This window comes from Caretta caretta, chromosome 10 (assembly GCF_965140235.1).
Source record: "Caretta caretta isolate rCarCar2 chromosome 10, rCarCar1.hap1, whole genome shotgun sequence".
In the NCBI taxonomy this organism is placed as follows: domain Eukaryota; kingdom Metazoa; phylum Chordata; order Testudines; family Cheloniidae; genus Caretta; species Caretta caretta.
This window is the reverse complement of record NC_134215.1, coordinates 34,459,606-34,477,292: the sequence shown is the minus strand read 5'-3', so window position 1 is coordinate 34,477,292 and position 17,687 is coordinate 34,459,606. Positions and strand designations below refer to the sequence as shown.

General features: G+C 52.5%; 2 protein-coding genes across 5 annotated transcripts in view; one reads left to right on the top strand and one right to left on the bottom strand.

The window, feature by feature from the left end:
- CLUAP1 (clusterin associated protein 1) overlaps positions 1 to 5,822 on the top strand; it is a 165,992-nt gene extending 160,170 nt beyond the window's left edge. For 2 of the 3 annotated variants that reach the window (XM_048867325.2, XM_048867327.2), the window contains 2 exons: positions 3,971 to 4,027; positions 4,631 to 5,822. In XM_048867325.2, the coding sequence (XP_048723282.2) occupies positions 3,971 to 4,027; positions 4,631 to 4,783 (210 nt within the window). In that variant the 3' untranslated portion in view covers positions 4,784 to 5,822. The remainder of the gene's footprint in view (positions 1 to 3,970; positions 4,028 to 4,630) is intronic. The other variant, XM_048867326.2, reaches the window with a different exon arrangement.
- Positions 5,823 to 11,153: 5,331 nt separating this feature from the next.
- The window catches only part of NLRC3 (NLR family CARD domain containing 3), a 73,057-nt gene continuing 66,523 nt past the window's right edge, over positions 11,154 to 17,687 (bottom strand). For both annotated transcript variants that reach the window (XM_048867617.2, XM_075132863.1), the window contains 4 exons: positions 16,812 to 16,895; positions 16,267 to 16,350; positions 14,695 to 14,778; positions 11,154 to 13,228 (listed from right to left, as the gene is read on the bottom strand). In XM_048867617.2, coding sequence (XP_048723574.1) covers positions 13,138 to 13,228; positions 14,695 to 14,778; positions 16,267 to 16,350; positions 16,812 to 16,895 — 343 coding nt within the window. In that variant the 3' untranslated portion in view covers positions 11,154 to 13,137. The remainder of the gene's footprint in view (positions 13,229 to 14,694; positions 14,779 to 16,266; positions 16,351 to 16,811; positions 16,896 to 17,687) is intronic.

The following is a 17,687-nucleotide window of genomic DNA, read 5'->3' as shown; positions in this document are numbered from 1 at the left end:
TAATGGCAGGAAGCAGAGCCCTGTTGTCCAGAACCAGCAGTGGGGCTCTGCCTGCTCTGCCATTCGTAGATCTTCCTCTCAGCACTGCTCTGACTCACTCAGACTAAAGCTGGTATAAGGTTCTCAGAGGTGACGTTTCTTTGCTATAAATATTTGGACTTTCCAAAAGCTTTTGGCAAAGCCCCTCCCCAGAGGCTGCTAAGGAAACCTGCCCAGTGTGAGAGGAAGGAGTTGTCATGAATCAGAAAGGGCCTACGAGAGAGAGAGAGAGAGAGAGCGCGCAAAGAGCGGGAACTAATGGTGAATTATCAGCCTGGCAAAGATTAACAGTGGGAGCCTCAGGGTTCAGGACTTGGAGCAGTAGGATTGAATCTCACAGGACCCACAGACTTGCCCCTGTGATCCATGCATTTGTGACCTCTAGGCTTGGTTACTGCATCCCAGTATCCCCAGGAATGAAGTGACATGCCCTGACAAAGCTCTAACTAGCACGAAATGCAGTAGACCACCTGCTTAGCAGCACAGCTCTAGTAAGCATAATGTCCTGGCACACCACATTGGTTCTCCATTGAACAGTTTGGTTCAAGGTCTCAGTCCTGCCATTCAAAGCCCCCCTATGGTATTGGCCCTGTCTACCTAAGAGACACCTCCCCCTCCATGACCAGGATCTAAGGCACAGGAGTGTGGGTGACAGAATTTAAAATGGGGTGGGACCTACACTGTGGAACTCACTGCCCCCAGATACAGGAATGACTGGGGACCTCCCAACATTCACAGCTGAATGCAAAATGCATCTCTGCTATGGCTTCCCCACAGAAGGTCTGTCCCCTGTCCCCAACACACCCCAACCAAACTGAGCTATACAAGCAGTCTCTCCTGCCAGCAGAGGAGAAGGGAGAAGGGTTATCCCTTTTCGAGGCGTGTTTGATAGCTTTGGGGATGCTTAGATACTGTGATGATGAGGGAGTCTGAGGCCATAGCTATACAGACCAGTTCCCAGTGTTGTTTCTGCTCAGGGCCCAGTAGAGTGAAGTGCCTCACATTCTGTCTAGGCAGGAATTCACCAGGCCTTGCTCCACGATTCGCTTCTGGCTTGAATTGGTTTGTTTAAATTCATTTTTCTGCCTCCTGGGGAATTACTCGTTCTCTGTGTTTGGGCCAGAGACACCCACATTCCTGTGCAGGATGCTGGCAGGTGACAAGTTCCCTGAATACCTTGTCTCCAACCAGTCCCTGTCTGGCTGTCTGAGGAGTACAAACTCCCTCTGGTACCAGCAGTATCCAGGGAAGGAAGCGTAATTATCTCCAGGCATAGGGCATGGATGTGTGAGCTGGATACCTCACCTCACTTACAGCCACTCACTGTAAGGCAGCTCTTGGGAGCTGAGTGAGCTTTGGTGCGGGCCTGTTGCTGCAGCAGGGAGAACGCAGGAGCCATCTAAAGAGAGAGCCCTCTCACAGCATGCTGGGGGCTAGGACTCCTTGGGCTGCTTCTCAGTTAGTATCTGGGGCTGCAGCTGCTTGGGAAAGCTCTCTGCCGCATCACTGCAGTGTCTGATTTATCCTCACAGCCCCCCAGGAGGGAGAGACATAGCAGCCCCATTTTAGAGGGGGAGGGATACTGGGGCACAGAGAAGGGCAGTGACAGGTCAGTGTCAGAGTTGGGAGTAGAACCTGGGTCTGCTGAGTCCCAAGCCAGTGCCTCAGCCCTAAAACAAGTCTTCCTTCTCCCATAAAGCTTGCAAAGCCCCTCCCAGCCCATTGCCCACAAGAGCAAGTTTTCCTCCTGTGGGGTCAAGATCCCTTCAGCGGGGGAAGGATGCTGATCACTGCATGACTGTCAGGGACTGGGGCGTGGGCATCAGATCCAGTGCTTAGAGCCATAGGCATCAAGCCTGAGGAGTGTAGCCAAAGTCAATAGCCGGGGCCCAGTGCCTAGCGTCAAGCCAGACTCAATAACCAGGAACAGAGGCAGGAGCCAGGAACGATGCAGAGCGGGGATCTGCCTTGTTAATTCCTAGTACTGCCTCCAGGCTGAAATGGAATGTCTGGACCAATCTGAGGCTATGGGAGGAGCTGCCAGGCATCTCTGCTTTGAGCAGCACTTTCCGCATGATGGGTTTCCCAGGACATATGGTGTGCTGGCCATGGCTCTGCCAAAGCTGGCTGGTGGGAGCACCGCCCAGCCACAGACCTGGGTTCAAGACTCACAAGTCCTCCTCCAGACTGGAAGGTGTATTTTGTCTTTGTTTACCTTCTTCTGCTCCAGCCTGTGCTGGCCAGAGCCAAGCTATGGCTCCCTCCATGGACTCTTGGCCTGAGCCAGGGCAGGGATGCTGCCTAGCCCCTCAAGCCAGGCCCCGCATGGCTGCTTTCTCTCATTCTCGCTCTCTCCTGTCTCCACTCCCTTTTGTCCTTCTCTCATCTTTCTGTTTGTAGCCACTCCAGACAGAATAGGGGAGGCCAGGACGACTGGTGCCTGTTTCCGCCCGCCCCACTCCACCTATTGGCACCTGTCAGGTCCCAGCAGCCACCCAGGCATGGAGCTCAAGAGACCTCAGTCCAGTAGCTCTCAGCAGTAGCTGCTTCAGCTCCTCCTGGAGCAGCACCCCAGCAGGTACCAGGGCTCAGCCACAACTACGTGACTCTACCAGGGACAGACCCTCAACCAGAAATGGGTCAAAATATAGAGAAGGAAACCCAAGGAAGGGAAGGGTTAAACCTACTAAGGGAGAGAACCAGACCACAGAGTAGGGCAGGCTGGGGGGAGAACACAGCGAAGGGACAGAGCTGGCGAGAGCTGTACACTGGAGCCAGTGGCTGTGCCCCCGGCCTCCCAGCCTGCTTTGCTTGTGTATCACACAATCATAGAATATCAGGGTTGGAAGAGACCTCAGGAGGTCATCTAGTCCAATCCCCTGCTCAAAGCAGGACCAACCCCAACTAAATCATCCCAGCCAGGGCTTTGTCAAGCTGGGCCTTAAAAACCTCAAAGGAAGGAGATTCCACCACCTCCCTAGGTAACCCATTCCAGTGCTTCACCACTCTCCTAGTGAAGTAGTTTTTCGTAATATCCTACCTAAACCTCCCCTACTGCAACTTGAGACCATTACTCCTTGTTCTGTCATCTGCCACCACTGAGAACAGCCGAGCTCCATCTTCTTTGGAACCCCCCTTCAGGTAGTTGAAGGCTGCTATCAAATCCCCATACGCATTGCCTTCAGGGCAGGGTCTGGGTTTCCCTTCCAGCACCCAACCCAGCGGGGCAGCTACCGTAATAATGATAATCATCCTCACGGGGCTTGGCTGCCTCGGCCTGTGCCAGGGCAGGGCACCTCCTGTGGCAGCTGAGCTGTGTGCTGCGAGAGCAGAGACACGACCTCGGGGTTGGTGAGCTGCTTCCTGAGCCTGTAGCTCTGGCTGAGCTGCTCCTGGGACCAGGTGCACTGGGGGCTGCTGCAGGGGCAGAGAAGGAAGATGGGTTCCAAGAAGCTGCCTGCTGCCCCAGGCCAACATCTTTGCAGTGGGGAGCAAAGTGAGCCCAGGGCTGGTTTCCTTACCCATCTGCTCCTCTCCTCTGTCCCCGCCCTGTCTCCCTCAACCAGTCTGGGATGCCCCTTTCAGGGAGAAGCTCTATTCTCTTCCAGGGAGCCTGGCTCCTGGCAGACAGTCATGCAGGACAGCCTGCAGACCTCTAGCACTGGTGAGCAGCACGTCTCTGGGCACCATTGCCCTGTGCATGCTGTTTGGAGTTGGCTTTCCAGGTCCTGTCCATGTTCCCAGCAACCCTTCCTGTAGCATCGCGCTTTGCAGTACCGCTCAGACATTGTGCACAGCACTCTCAGCTGTGAGCAGCTTCCACTGCTGCCTCCTTTCCTTGCTCTCACTTTGGTTGCATTCTGTTTGCTTTTCTTTTTAATGTTTTTCCCTTCTCCATCTCCCATTGTTCTCTCCACTGTCGGTCTCCAAGGCGGGATCAGCCCAAGCCCAACCAGGTAAACACAAGACCTCCAGCACGAAGGCACAGGTGGGTTTGTCTCCTGTGGTTCCTTTCGTCACCCTTATCCTAGGGCACTCCACAGTTCCCTCTATGGTCCTGCTGTCCCCCTGGATTCAGCAGCGGTAAAGAAGTCCATTGTCAGCATCCCACTGGGGGCCTGGAAAGGAGGTCTTCAGCGGCATGAGTGGAGCAGCCACTGCCTAGCAAAGTGGGAGATTGCTGCTGAAAGCTGTGTAGTGTCTTTAGTTCCCTCCGGTGGTGAGGGCTCCAGTCTCCGATCATTTCTGAATCAGCAGCTCCAGCCTGTGCTGTTGGCTCAGTAATGAAGCCATACACTGTTACTACTCCCTATGCCAGATCCAAAACTGGACCCCACCCCACTGTGTGTTTCTTGGTAACTGGGTCATTATCTCAGGATGGAGGGATGTGGTTCTGGTTAATTTCAGCATGGGCAGGGAACCTGACTGCAGTTCTTCTCAGAAGAGGGTGATGTGCAGGTTTCCCCCCTGCCATGTTTCTGGGCACACAGAAGACATGTACATTGCAGGCTTTGTACGTTTTGGCCATTGAGGATAGCACTGGTTTGAGAAGGGACTGGCCATGAATTCAGTGCCCACTGCTTTCTTACAGGAGGAGTCGGAGGATAGTGAGATTGACCTGGATGATGATGAAGATGATGATGAGGATGACATTGAAGATGACAGCATGGAAATCTCTCCCAGCAAGGCCAATCGCCGGGCCAGGAAGCCAGAGCCACTGGAGGAGAGTGATAATGACTTCTGACTCTCCTTCCGAGGTGGAACCACTCAACATCTTGAGATGAAAACTTCAGACAGCGCAAGGCTTGGGATTGTAACACACTGCTGGTCCTGCAGGTATTTTATATCGGAATGAAATTTGGAGTTGATAAATAATAAAGCTATTTTCATAGTGACCGTTAAACTTTAATTGCCAATCTTCTTCCCTGCTCGTCTTTCCCAAAGTTTGACTCATTCTGATGATAATTAAAAGTGATGTGATATTAAAAACTTGTTTACTTAACCTCTTGGAAAGTGGGATTGTATCTGAGCATTAGAACTAGGGCTCCAAGCTTTGAAAACCACTACCAAATGGTCGTTTAGGCCTTGTCTACACACAAACCTCTACAAGTGTAACTAAAACTGGTTACAACTGACGTAAAACCCTTGTGTGGGTACATTTGAATTGATTTAAACCTGCTTTATATTGATTTAGCCAAAACTGATGCCTTACCAAATTAAGGGCTTGTTACCACACAGAGGCGCACCAGTTTAACTACAGGTGTGATATTAAACTGATAGAGGTAAGCCGTTGCAGAACACTGTGTGGATGCTGTTATATTGGCATAAACCCATCTTATATCAGTAATTTATCTTAAATCTCTCAGGAAGCGGGTTAAACAAAACTACAATAATCCACTCTTGAACCACCGTCACAGGGCTTTGCAGCAGTTGAACCAAATCACCATAAGCATCAGCCCTTTAGTTAAAGTCCTGAGCCTGTATGTAGACCAGGCTGTAGTCTCTTGCAATGAGTGCAGTCAAATATGTCCAAAGTTTGTCTAACTGTCTAAGGGTTTGCCTTCATTGCAATGCGTGCCTTACAGGACCTTCCTTCTTTGGATGTCTTTTGCATGATACCTTCCGATACGACAACTGGGTAGAGATTCTCTTCCATAAACAAGTCTAAAAAGCCACAGAAGTCTATTGTACTATCAAATGCTGCTGTCCTCTTGCGTGCTATACAAGTTGTGTTGTTTATATAGATTCCCGTGTTTCAGAAATACATGTATTTTCCGCATTGATTCATGTCACCTTTTTTATTGAGAAGTTCCAGTAGATTAGGCAGGTGCAATTCTTGTTGAGAAACCATGTAGGTTAGAGAAAGCTCAAGTGCATTCACTTCATGTGTCAGTTATATCTGCCTCACTTGCTTGTCAGCGCTGCTGTAGAATGTCATAGCTTCACAGGAGCAGACATTACTGCTTGATGAGAGCACTTCACCTTGGCGCTTGCTCATCAGGACAGTTGAGTGGCCCAGTTTTGTTCCCATATTGCTGGCACCCTGCTGGCCTGGCATGTTCTACATCTGGAAATCTGCCCTTGTTTACCCTACATCTGCATTACAAATGTGCATCTAACCCTCTTCATTATTAGTACTGCAGGAAGGCAGGAACATTAAGTAGTTCAAGGTGAATTTCTTCATGCCACCCATCTCAGCCATTCCTTTCACACCAGTATGGTGCCAGTCAGTAGAGCAAGGAGGCTGAAGTCTAACTTTATGTTGGTGCACAGGGAACCATCTTTTTTATTCAGTGTTTGTACAGCACCTAGTACAGTGGGGTCTTGGTCCATGATGAGAGCTCCTAGGTGCTACGGTAACACAAATCAATACCAATAATATCGCAACTCACCTAGATTTTAAAGACTCACCATAACTGGGATTGCTAGGAGACCTGTTTGCCTTATTGTACATCCAGTAAGTTAAAGGGAGTTTTGCCACTTGCTTCAAAGAGAACAGAGAGCCCTCTGCCTTTCTGCTGTGTGATTCCATGGGTGCTAGCTAGCTGTGAACTGTCAGGGGGGCCTACGCTCCACAATCCGTCATGGAATCCCAGCACCATTCCAGCGGTTAGCAGGGGACCTGCGCTCTACCTCCACTTCCAACCCTAGTTACCTATTCTGCCGGGAATCCGCTGTGCACTGAGAGAGGCAGAAGCCATTGCTTCCACTACCCCCACCTATCAAAACCGAGGTCGCACCCCAGACTGAGAGTTGCTGCTCATAAAATCAAGCCTGGTCCCTGTGCTGGGGTGCTGTTAGTTACATTTCCCATGTGTTATTGTCTGCCTTGTAACTGAATCAGACAGAGTCAAACATATTCTGTGTACGAACACAGAGCACAGTACTGCCACCTAGCACCGTCCATATAGAGCTTCAGCCAAACAAGGCTGCAGTTTGTAGGCTAACATACTGCATCCAGCCTGGACAAAACGCCCTTTGAAGGCTCCAGGAAGGGCCCTTAAGAGCACTCAGTGGATTTGCCGCAAAAAAGCTTTTTTTAAAAAAAGCTGTTGCAGAAATCACTGACTCCACTCACGCCTTAGCGTCATGGCGCTGGGAATTCACAGCTCATGGGGCTCAATTCACCACCGCCTGCCCCTTGTGAAGCCATTTACACATGTGCAAAGGGAATGCAGCATGGGTTTGAAATGCTCCTACCGCTGTGCGGCTTCCTGATGTGGACAGCCACTTCGCCCAGGTGTCAATTATGGCACAAAGTGCAACTCAGTGAGGAGTCAGGCCCATTCATGCCAAACTGCTGCCAAGGAACAGCTCCCATTGTGGCAGGTGGCCCTAGTATCCTGCTGACCCCTAAGTGCAAGACCCCCCATAGATTAGGGCATAGGGTCTGAGCTCAGTGCATCTAAAGACACACACGCATGCATGCCTCCAGTAGATGAGGTTTGGTAGCACATCTGCTGCCCCTGGGCAAATACCATCTGAGGCCTGGGGAGAGACAGGCATGAAAGGGAAGCCATTACAGCAGACATTTGCTTAGCCAACCCCCTTTTACCTGAAATACCCATCTGGTGGATAATGAGTAAATTCCCCCCCAGTGAATCATTTGCATGGAAAGCTGCCTGTTTAGCTAAACACATTTCATTCCCTTGTGCTGTTTGGATAAACAGGGGTTTGCTGAGCTCAGTGCTGGGAACACTGATCAACTGTACAGGCCTTCACTGCTGAACTCTGCTCTGAAGGCTGGAGGAGACAGGCTACAGGGCTTGTTTGTGGTAGGTCAGAGCAGAGATTTAAAAAAAAACCCAACACCCGTGCCTCTGTGTTTGCTGCTAAGTAAGTGGAGGTGAGTGCGGCCAAGGCCTGTGCTATTGCTAACCACCAGTCATGCGTGACAGGCCACTGTAGTCAGAGTAGGTGCATCCAGCTCTTCAAAGGGGAAGTGGAGGGCTGAGGTCAGGTGGTGTCTCCAGGAGCAGGCTGGATCTACAGGGGTCCCCAGTAAGATAGCCGTTTGACCAGCAAGCACCACACAATAACAAGGGCTAGTTCCTATTTTAAATATGGGGAAACCTATGGTGGCTCAGACCTCCTTCCCCCGCTGTGGGATTGACAATGGCTGTGTAGTGATGACCAGCTGGGACAGCGTCTCATCGGGGCTCCCTGCCTAGTTGTATGCAGCTTACCCAGCAAGGGCTCACTGGAGAATGGGTAGCGCCTGAGCTGTGGATGCAGCCTGGGGTAATTCTCATTGCTCCAGGTGCCAGTTCTTAAGACAGAAAGAGAAAAGTTCCTCCTGGAGCTGAACTGTTGTATAGCCCCTGGGAACACTGCAGGCCAGCCTCTGATCTCAGCTTAGCGCTGGCACCCATATAAAGCCTAGCTGACTGCATTGACGCTGTGTTTACGCCAGTAGAACTGAATTCACAGTGGCCTACTGCTTTAAATGAAGCATTTTTGTCTCCATGGTCATTCCTAGCTTTGGCTCAGGCTTATGCAGAGAGCAAGGTGCCCTGAACAGCGTGCCACTCAGCATGGACTGACTGGCCCAGGCCCCAGTGCTGCACACTGCAGCCAAAAAACATCTGCACAGCTGATTCAGTGAAACCAGGTGGGTGAGATACGAGCCACTCCCAAGATCTGAAGCAGAGCTCTGAGTACGCTCAAAAGCTTGGCTCTCTCCCCGACTAAAGTTGGGCTAATACAAGCTATCACCCACCTTATCATGGTAATATCATATATGCCTGAGGGCATTCTGCACCAAAAAATTAAAAATTCTGCATCAAAAAATTAAAAATTCTGAGCACAGTGTTTTAAAATTCTGTAAATTTTATTTGTCAAATAAATGTGTAGGCTCCAGCATAGCATTGGGGAGCACAGGCCACTGGCTGCATAGAGATGAGAGATCACTCTGCAGCTCCCCTGCCCCCTGGCAAACAGACTCAGAAGTGAGGTTGCACCCAACCCTGGCACAGGGCAAGAACCGGCCCTGCCCCAGAGACACCCCAGTGCCCTGCCCCTCCGTGCCAGGTGCACAAGGTGTGGGCAGGAAGGCTCAGCAAGGCAGGATCCAAAGGTGGAGGGGCTTAATGTGGGGGGATCCAGGTGTGGGTTGAAAAGATTCTGGGGTGGTGGCTTAGTGGGGGAATCCAGATGCAGGAGGGATCTGGCTGCACAGGGGCTTGTTGCGGGGTTCTGGATACAACAGTAATGGGACTCTGCAGGGCGGGGGGTCTAAGTGAAGATGGTTGAGGCTCAGCAGGGGAAAGGGGGTCTGGGTGTCCAGATGCTGGGGGAGTAGGGCTCAGTTGGGTGGGGCTCCAGGTGCAGCTGGTTGGGGGCTCGGGGCGGGGGGGGCTCATCGGGGTGGTCAAGGTGCAGAGGGAGTGGGGTTTAGGGGGTTGGGTGCAGGGGGGGTGAGGCTCAGTGGAAGGGTTTGGGTAGGAGGGGGTCTGATTGCACGGGGGTTGGGCAGGTGGGGAAGCATCTCCCTGTACAAAGATCCCTCACCCTGCAGCTGAGGAGCGATGGGCGCAGGAAGCGCAGGGGGGTGGGGAGTTTGCAGAGCTTCCTACAGCCAGGGGAGAAATCTGGGAGTGAGTCTGACATGGCCCTGAATGCCATTTAGGGGAAGAGGAAGACCCATCCTCCCCAGCCCAGCTGTGACCAGCAGCTGAGCCCAGCGTAAGGTAGGAGTGACCAGATGGGTCTTCCCCGGTCCTGCCCCATGCCCCACAGTGATTTACCTCTCTCCTGGCTGCCCTGGGCACCCGAAACATCCTGCTTGGGGAGGGTCGCATGACCGCTCTTGTGGCTTTCCTTTGCTTCCCTGTCAGAAAGTCATTTTTCTGCAGGGAAGCAAAGAAATCTGCAGGGGCCATATGTTCTGTGCAGGTGCAGTGGCTCAGAATTCCCCCAGGAGTATAATATCCTGGGGCCAGCATGACAAACAGCCGATGATTTGGGGAGAGCCTTGCTGTCCTGCCCTGCCCTTTTGGAAGAAGGTTCCCCCAGCTGGGGAAGCTGAGACAGGGTATTCTCAGGGGGAAAAAAGTGTCCTGCTCCAGTTTGTTTTACTGGGAAATTCCAGGGCTGGGTGACCCAGCCTACAGCTCTTAGTTCCCAGCTGCCAAACTGCATCAAGCGCCATCTGCCTGTGGAGGGAGGCTCAGGCTCTCTGGCCCAGACCCTCAAAAGTGTTAGGGGCCTAAATACCTTTGAGGCGCCGGCCTCTCGCTAGAAGCCCCAGCCAGTAGCCTTGTGGTCTTAGCAAGTTCTGCACTTTCCATTAGTTGGCGGGGGGCAGGGGTAACTAGGGAGGTTTGGCAAGTCCATGGGCCTTTTCATAAGGTGGCACCATGCTGGGCTTAGCTGCATCGTTCCCCCAGACACTCCCTGAAGGGAACCTGGATGTAAGCGTTCAGAAACGAACCCGTGGCGAGCTCGGGCCACCTGGGCACAGTTATTGTTAGATTCAGCATTTTCCTGCTGCTTTTCAGCCCATTTCTACTAGCAGCTTTTCTTTCCAACTGGCTGCTCGCTTGGGCCAGTCACTGACATGCCTCCAAGAGAAGCTGACCTCTGACCTGGGTGGGGACAGGGACAGAAATGTGGATCCACCCATGTTCAAGGCCTTGGGCAGGGCAGTATTAGCCCCAGCTGCTAATTTACCTCTCCATTTTTTAATCCCTCCACACCTCGCCTGGAGCCAATGAGGCTGCATGACCAGGAGCCCCCAGCGCACAAAAGGCCAGACTGCTACTGGTCCGAATAGGTTAAATGTTGTGGGCTCAAAGAGCCAGGAGCAGCGTCAGACAACGTGTGACAGCTCCAGGCCAGGTTCTGGCATGGCTGGAGTGCTGCCCCGCAGCTCAGCGCTGCCCCAGGGCTCCCACACACCCTGCTCCTTATGGCTGTGGAGCCTTTGCACTGATGCAGTGGGTGGCTCCACCTCGTAGCACACGCTGTGCACAGCAGGGGAGTGCTGCCCCGCTCCTAGCAAGACAGGACACGGCGTCCGACACACTAGAGAGGATGGAACCTACAATCCATCCCCCCTTGAAATGCCCAAACAGCAGGCGCAGGAGGGCGGGTAAGAATGCTCACGTCATTGCTTCGGTTAGGAATCCGTTTATTTCAGAGCTTGGCACCTCATCCCACCGGTCACGTTCCTTGTTAGAATCTCGCTGCTGCATGGCTGGCAGGCGTGCCGCTCATGACCTAGACTGAGCAAGAGCACAGGCAGCTGTGGTGGAAGGCCCTGCAGCCTGGCTCTTAGCCCTGCTACAGGCATCGCCCCTTCCAGAGGGCTCACTGCATTGCTTCACCACAGCAACAGGCACAAACAAGAGCCTAGGAACCCTGGGCAGATACCTAGACCCAGCCACTCAGTGATATTTAGGCACCTAACGGCCACTGAAATCAATAAATACCTTTATAAATCTGTCCCCTTGAGCCTGGCATTACAAGTTCAGCCCTGCCAGCTGGCCACGCACTGGGTTGTTCTCACTGGGCCCATTCTGCAGAGGGGGAAGCTGAGCCCCAGAGGTGCCATGGCTGGCCTAGGGTCACAGCATGTCAGCAGCAGACCAGCCAAGCAAGATCGCCTTCAGAAGGGCACAGAACATGGGGTCAGTTTGGATTAAAGATTTTGTTTCACGTCGCAAAACTTTGTGACTAGGAGCTCCCGGAAGCAGACACCTGCTGGAAATAAACTGAACTGGGCAGGAACCATCCACTTTCCCTGCACTTCATTTCCCAACCACCCTACAGTCACCTTCCCCTCCTTCAGCTCTTCTCCTCTCCTCTTTTCCCACTTGCTTGCTGGACAGCTGCAGCCCCCTCTGTGGGCTCATGCTAGACCATTAAACCTCTCGCTTTGCAGGGGTATAGACACTGAATGGTGAATGGTCAGTCTCCTGCCAAGCCCCAAGTCGCTCGCTGTTAGATGCCGCATGAGCACGGTGGTTTATTCATTCTACAAGCCTGGAGGTACTCACAAGCCAAAGCTCCACATGAGCTGATGGAAGCAAGAGGTTTCCTGTTAGAGACCCACTAAAGCAGGACACACCGACCATCATGGAACTTACTCCAGGAAATGTGGTGAACCTCGGGAGCAGAGATTTGCATGGCCCTGCCATGTACAACCCCAATGGGATTAAATAGCCATACAGCCTGAGGGCTGGGCAATAATGACAGGGGGGAAGCAGCTGCCTGGCAAGTTTCCGTGCAGTCCAGTCATAACTGTATAAATAATTCCCACCATCTGGCTCTGCGGGGGTCTCTCCGTGGTGGAAGCTCTGGGTGTACCTGTACATTGAGTGCCTCATGCTCACACATTTAGGTACACACATCACCAGGCCCTACACACACCAGGCTGTGAGGTGGGGATATTCTGTCCTGGAGGGACAGTTTTAAAGGCATTGTATTTGTGCACAGTACTCTGGCCTCACATGACGGGTAGGAAGGAGGGCTCCTGGCAAGCCCTGCCCCTACTAAACCATTGAGGTAAGTCCTGCCAGTTGACGCATCAACTCCACTGTGCCATGGAGATCCCAAGACCAGCTCGGCAGTAGCAGGGCAGGAGGGTTTCTCGGTTACAGGGATAAGTGAGGTGGGACTAAATTGCTGGCACTGCGTCCCTCCCACCCTCTTCCAACCACGTTCCCACCGCACCCCTCCTGCCTGCCTTTTAATGGTCCCGGCTGCAGCAAGCTCATTCCTTAGGCCCGGCGGCCGTTGGAACAACGGTGCCCTCATTCACCCGTGCTGCTAAGAGAGACACGTCCTTCTGCACCTGCAGGAGCAGCCCCGGCGGCAGCTTTCGTTGGTGCCCCTAGGCCTCAGCACAGCTGGAGCAAGCACCTCCATCACCCCACGCAGCGCTCTGAGCCAGTCAGAGTCCGCGGGGGCGTTCCAGGCCCAGCAGGCCTCGATTGGCCGTGTGGGTCAAGCTGGGAAAGCGGCTCCCTGCGCTGCCGCGCTCTGCTGCGGGGAACCCGCCAGCTGAGCTGACCCGGCACTATCATTAAAGTGAGTCTCTGCACCATCCCCTGCCCGTCGCGGACTCGCGCTGGCCGTTCCCGGTGCAGCCGGCCCTCACATCTCGACGATGCAGCGCGGAGAGTTTGTTCTGATGGCGTCAGCAATCACCTTGGCGCCGGACTGGCCGATGCGATTCCCCTGCAGACTGGGAGAGGACAAGGGACAGGCATGACCTCAGCGAGCGCACAGCCGCACTAGTTCCCAGCACGGTCTGACCCCAGCGCAGGACTGCCCAGCTGGCAGGGGTACAGCCACACTGCGCACTAAGCCCCTGACTGTGGGACTCGGTGTCCCCATGCCCACACTGCATTGTAAACCTGGGCTGACAGTTGATGGAGCGAGGTCTCACAGTCATGCTCCATGGCCATCGTGCAGACCCCCTGGCTCGGGTCTGTGGGTTGAGCTGAGTGCACACTGAAAATTGACCGGGCTCACCCCCCGTCCCCGCACAGGGTCCTAGGCGCCGAATCCTGAGCTCTTTCAGACCTGAGTCAGACTGATCTGTTTGGGGACGGAAGGTGCTTGGGCTTAAACCTGAGTCAGAGCCTGGGCTCAGTGTGCAGTGTAGATGTGCCTCAGGGGGCTGGGAGACCCGTCCCCGCTGGTGTGACCTCGCATACATGGTGTGTGCAAGCTCATGCCACATGGAGGCAGAGCAGCACCCTCTTCAAAATGGCATCCTGTTTGATACCAGCCCAAACCACATCCGGCTTTGGCTCAGGACCAGACGGGGGACAGCTTGGAAAAGCAGGAGTGTCTGGCATAACAGCAGGTGAAGGGGCTATGGCTGGGGCTCCCACAGGGCAGGAGAGGTCGTCCAGTCCTGCAGGCACAAGGGCCCAGCGAGAGCAAGGGACAGTCGGGGAAGGAAAAGCGCTGCCCCCCACTTCTGCTACCCTCAGCCTCCTGCGCCTCACCCTCCACCCCCATCTCCAGCTCCCCAAGTCAGCCCACCCAAGGAAAATCCCTCCCCCCACCGGCCTCGGGCTGGAAACGACATTCAGCCCACACATGCTGCATGAACTTTCAAGCCAAGCCCCCTTCCTTGTCCCTAGAGGCCCTGTACTGATGCCAGGGGCCTGGCGCAAGCTCCTGTTGGCCTGGGGAGCTTGCCCCCAATTCCAAGGCAGCTCTGGGCACTGAGCCCATCCAACAGCTGGGAGGCTGGAGTCCGTGGCCCAGCATCTGCCTGGGCATTGTTGGGGACACTGCCAAGAAGCAGTCGGTGAGGCCAGCCCAGGCCACGAGGGAGCTGGAGGGACCCAAGGGTTGGCACAGCACAGCCCTGTGGGGGTCCTGGGGAAGGTTTGGCTTTCAAGAGGGTTCCACACCTTGGTGACCCCATTAGCCCCCCCAGTGGTGTTTGGCAGGGACTTGGAGGCAGGGCTTCACGCCTCCTGTGGCGTTTGGGCATTCCATTGTGAGGCGGCAGCCTGGGCCAGGTATGGGGTGGAGGAGTGGGTCTCACAAGTGACACTGTATGCTACCACAGAGGGACACTACAGCATAGCCGCCATGGTCCCAGAGGCAGGTGAGTTCACACTCTTTCCCTCGTCTCCGTCCATCTGCCAACCATGCCCGCATGTAGCTGGGCACTCAACTGCCACTCACTTGACATAGGTGAGGCCGTGGTTTCCGGTCAGAGCTGTGGCGATGCAGATAGCTCCATCCATGCCTAAGGAGTTCTCCTGGAGGCTGAAGGGAAGACAAAGACTCATCAAGAAGTGAGGCCCGGAGAAAGCATCGGGCAGAACTGTCAGGGTGGACTGATTTAAATCCAAGCAATTTAAAACACCAGTGGTATTCATGGATTTCAGTCAGAAAGCAGGAAACCTTGATTTACATCCTCGATTTTAATCTTGTTTTGCATTTTCACTTTTTAGTTATTTTCCTAAAGAAAGTTTGAGTCTCATTGGTTGGTACCATTACAGCTATTTTAATGTGCTAGATACATAAGATAAAAATTATCACTGTTTTGCAACTAAAACAAATTGTTTTATTAAACATCTGAACTGTTATCTGTAGTTAGTGAACTGAACCGATTGTTTCCGGTTAGTCCTGCAAGATTTTAGAACTAGTAGAGCTCGTCATTTTTATTCATAGATTGGAAAAAGAAAACAAGCTTTCCTGCTGTTCTAACTTCCAATCAGTTTCTTAACCTAGAATGAACTAGTCATTGAACCGAACTAGTTGACTAAACTCAAATGAAGAAAATGTTCTCTCTGCACCTGAAAAAAAGGGTGACTGCTGTCAACCTCCGGTTTCAGCTGCTTAGCCGCTATCTTCCAGTGACTTGTCTTTCTTAAAGACTTCGGCAGCAAATATATACTGCTTAATATATTTTTTATTTAATTTAAAGTGATTTTAACAGAATAGAGTAAGTTTAGGCCTTACTTTAATTTTAAATAGGCTTATTGTTAAAAATAAACCTGTATTTAATTAAAAAAATAAGGAAGTCTGATTTATTTTATCAGTTAAACCCTCTATTTTTATCCATACTGGGATATGTGTATTGACTTGGATTTCTTCCTCCTCTTCTCCCTGCCTGATTCCGTCCATGTCACAATAGAGGGTTAGTAACAATAGATGATTGTGACATCACAGCTGCTCCTTTGATGATGAAGTGTGATGGAACCATCTATCACTAGCAGTCAGATCAAAGGAAGCCAGTTAGGGCCAAAGCTGCTTTTTAGATACAGAAAAGATACATGACAGTTTGGAAGCATTTTGATGACTCGTTGTAGACAGTGCTGGTGGCGACACCTCTAGATAAGGTTGCCTGACACTTTCCATTATAAGACTCCATTTTCAATTATAACTTTGACCATTTGGATTGAAATTTCCCATGCTGGGCATCTGCCTCAGGCTGAATTTGTCTGGAACATTTCAGCAAACGCAGTTCAGCCATTTCCAAGACAGATTGAGGGGATTAGGTCCTATGCACTGAAAGAGACAGGGGTCCAGTGGCGGTGGGGGGAGGAAATAGTATGTGATCAGGTAATTAAAGCCTGTATCATGATGCATGCGCACAAGGGAGCCAAATTAAGATTGCACAGGGAACCTTCATTCAGGAACTTTCTAACTTTTGAGTGCTGGACTTTGCCACCTTTCCACCCTTTTACTGTAGCTTTGAGAATGCAATTTATTTTTTTTAGCATTTGCCCCAGCATGGCAGCTACTTACTTCAGAACGCGGAGACTGCGGTTGACCTTCAGCGCGTTGGCCATAGCTTTGGCTCCAGACACACCGATGGAGTTTCCTCTCAAGCTGCAGGGAAGCAGGAAATACAAAAGGGTGATTAGGACAAAGAGCGCCGAAAGCTAATACAGGGATTCCATACAACCACAAAAAGAAAAGGAGTACTTGTGGCACCTTAGAGACTAACCAATTTATTTGAGCATGAGCTTTCGTGAGCTCATGGTTAGTCTCTAAGGTGCCACAAGTACTCCTTTTCTTTTTGCGAATACAGACTAACACGGCTGTTACTCTGAAACCTGTCATACAACCACAGAAGGCAGGTTGAGGGACAGTGGGGGAGACAGAGCACATGCCAGTTGGCCTGGGACTTAAGACATGCTGGAACTGAGGGCTCCCAAAGGATTTCCAGCCTAATGAGCTGTTGGAGACGGACATGCTACAGAGCTGATGGATTTGTCTCCCGGAGGGGCCCGAGGAGAGGTAAGTCGCAGGGACTGCTTGGAGAAGGAGCGCAGCAGGGGAACACTTACTCCAGAGTTGTGAGGGTTCTGTTAACAACTAGGGCCTCTGCCAGGGCTTTGGCCCCGCCCACCCCGATCGAAGCCACCTGGAGGCTGCAAGAGAACAAGGAACGTTCAGTGCAATTCATGGCAAGCTATCCCAGCCGGCCTGCGCCCGACAGACACTCATTACACTGAGCTGGCAAACCGGACCCAAGAAACCCAGGCTGTGGGGGCCAGCTTCACAAGCCAATGCCGTTCTCCTAGCACGTTGATCCTGCGGAGGAGCGTGGCAGCCCGAGGAGACAGGCCTGCCATGAGGGCATTGATCCAGCCGAGGATGTACTGATGAGCCGGGCAGACAGCAGCGCATTCTCTATTAAAACACTCGCCCCACCGAGTAACTCACCAATAAACGAAGAGGAAACTGTGTCTGGAGTCCAGCACAGACAGACACAACAGTCTCTGTGAGCTAACTGACTACAAAGCAGGGCTGACTCCCTGCTGCCGGGTGGGTGGCTGGCTCTCTGCAGGACATGGTGCTGAAGTACAGTGCGGCAGGTACCTATAGCCATCCCCTAGCAGATAAGGACTTCTCTGTCCAATGAATTAGCAGCCTGCGGGAGCCCCGCTTCCTGTAGGACCTTGAGGCCAACTTTATTAGCTCTGGCACATCAACTGGGGCAGGCCCAGCTAAATCCCAGCCATCTCTCTGCCTGTGACAACCCAACGGCAATGGAAGAGGGAGACATCTCCCCAGATTTCCAGTGGGCTCAGCCCCCAGGAGACATGGCTTAACCATTCACCCCCAGGCAATAGCTCGCCTTTGCCGTCCCGTGGCCACCCTTCCCTTCCCCGCTCACAAACACACCTCCTATCTCACTCTGGCACACTCATTACTGCCAT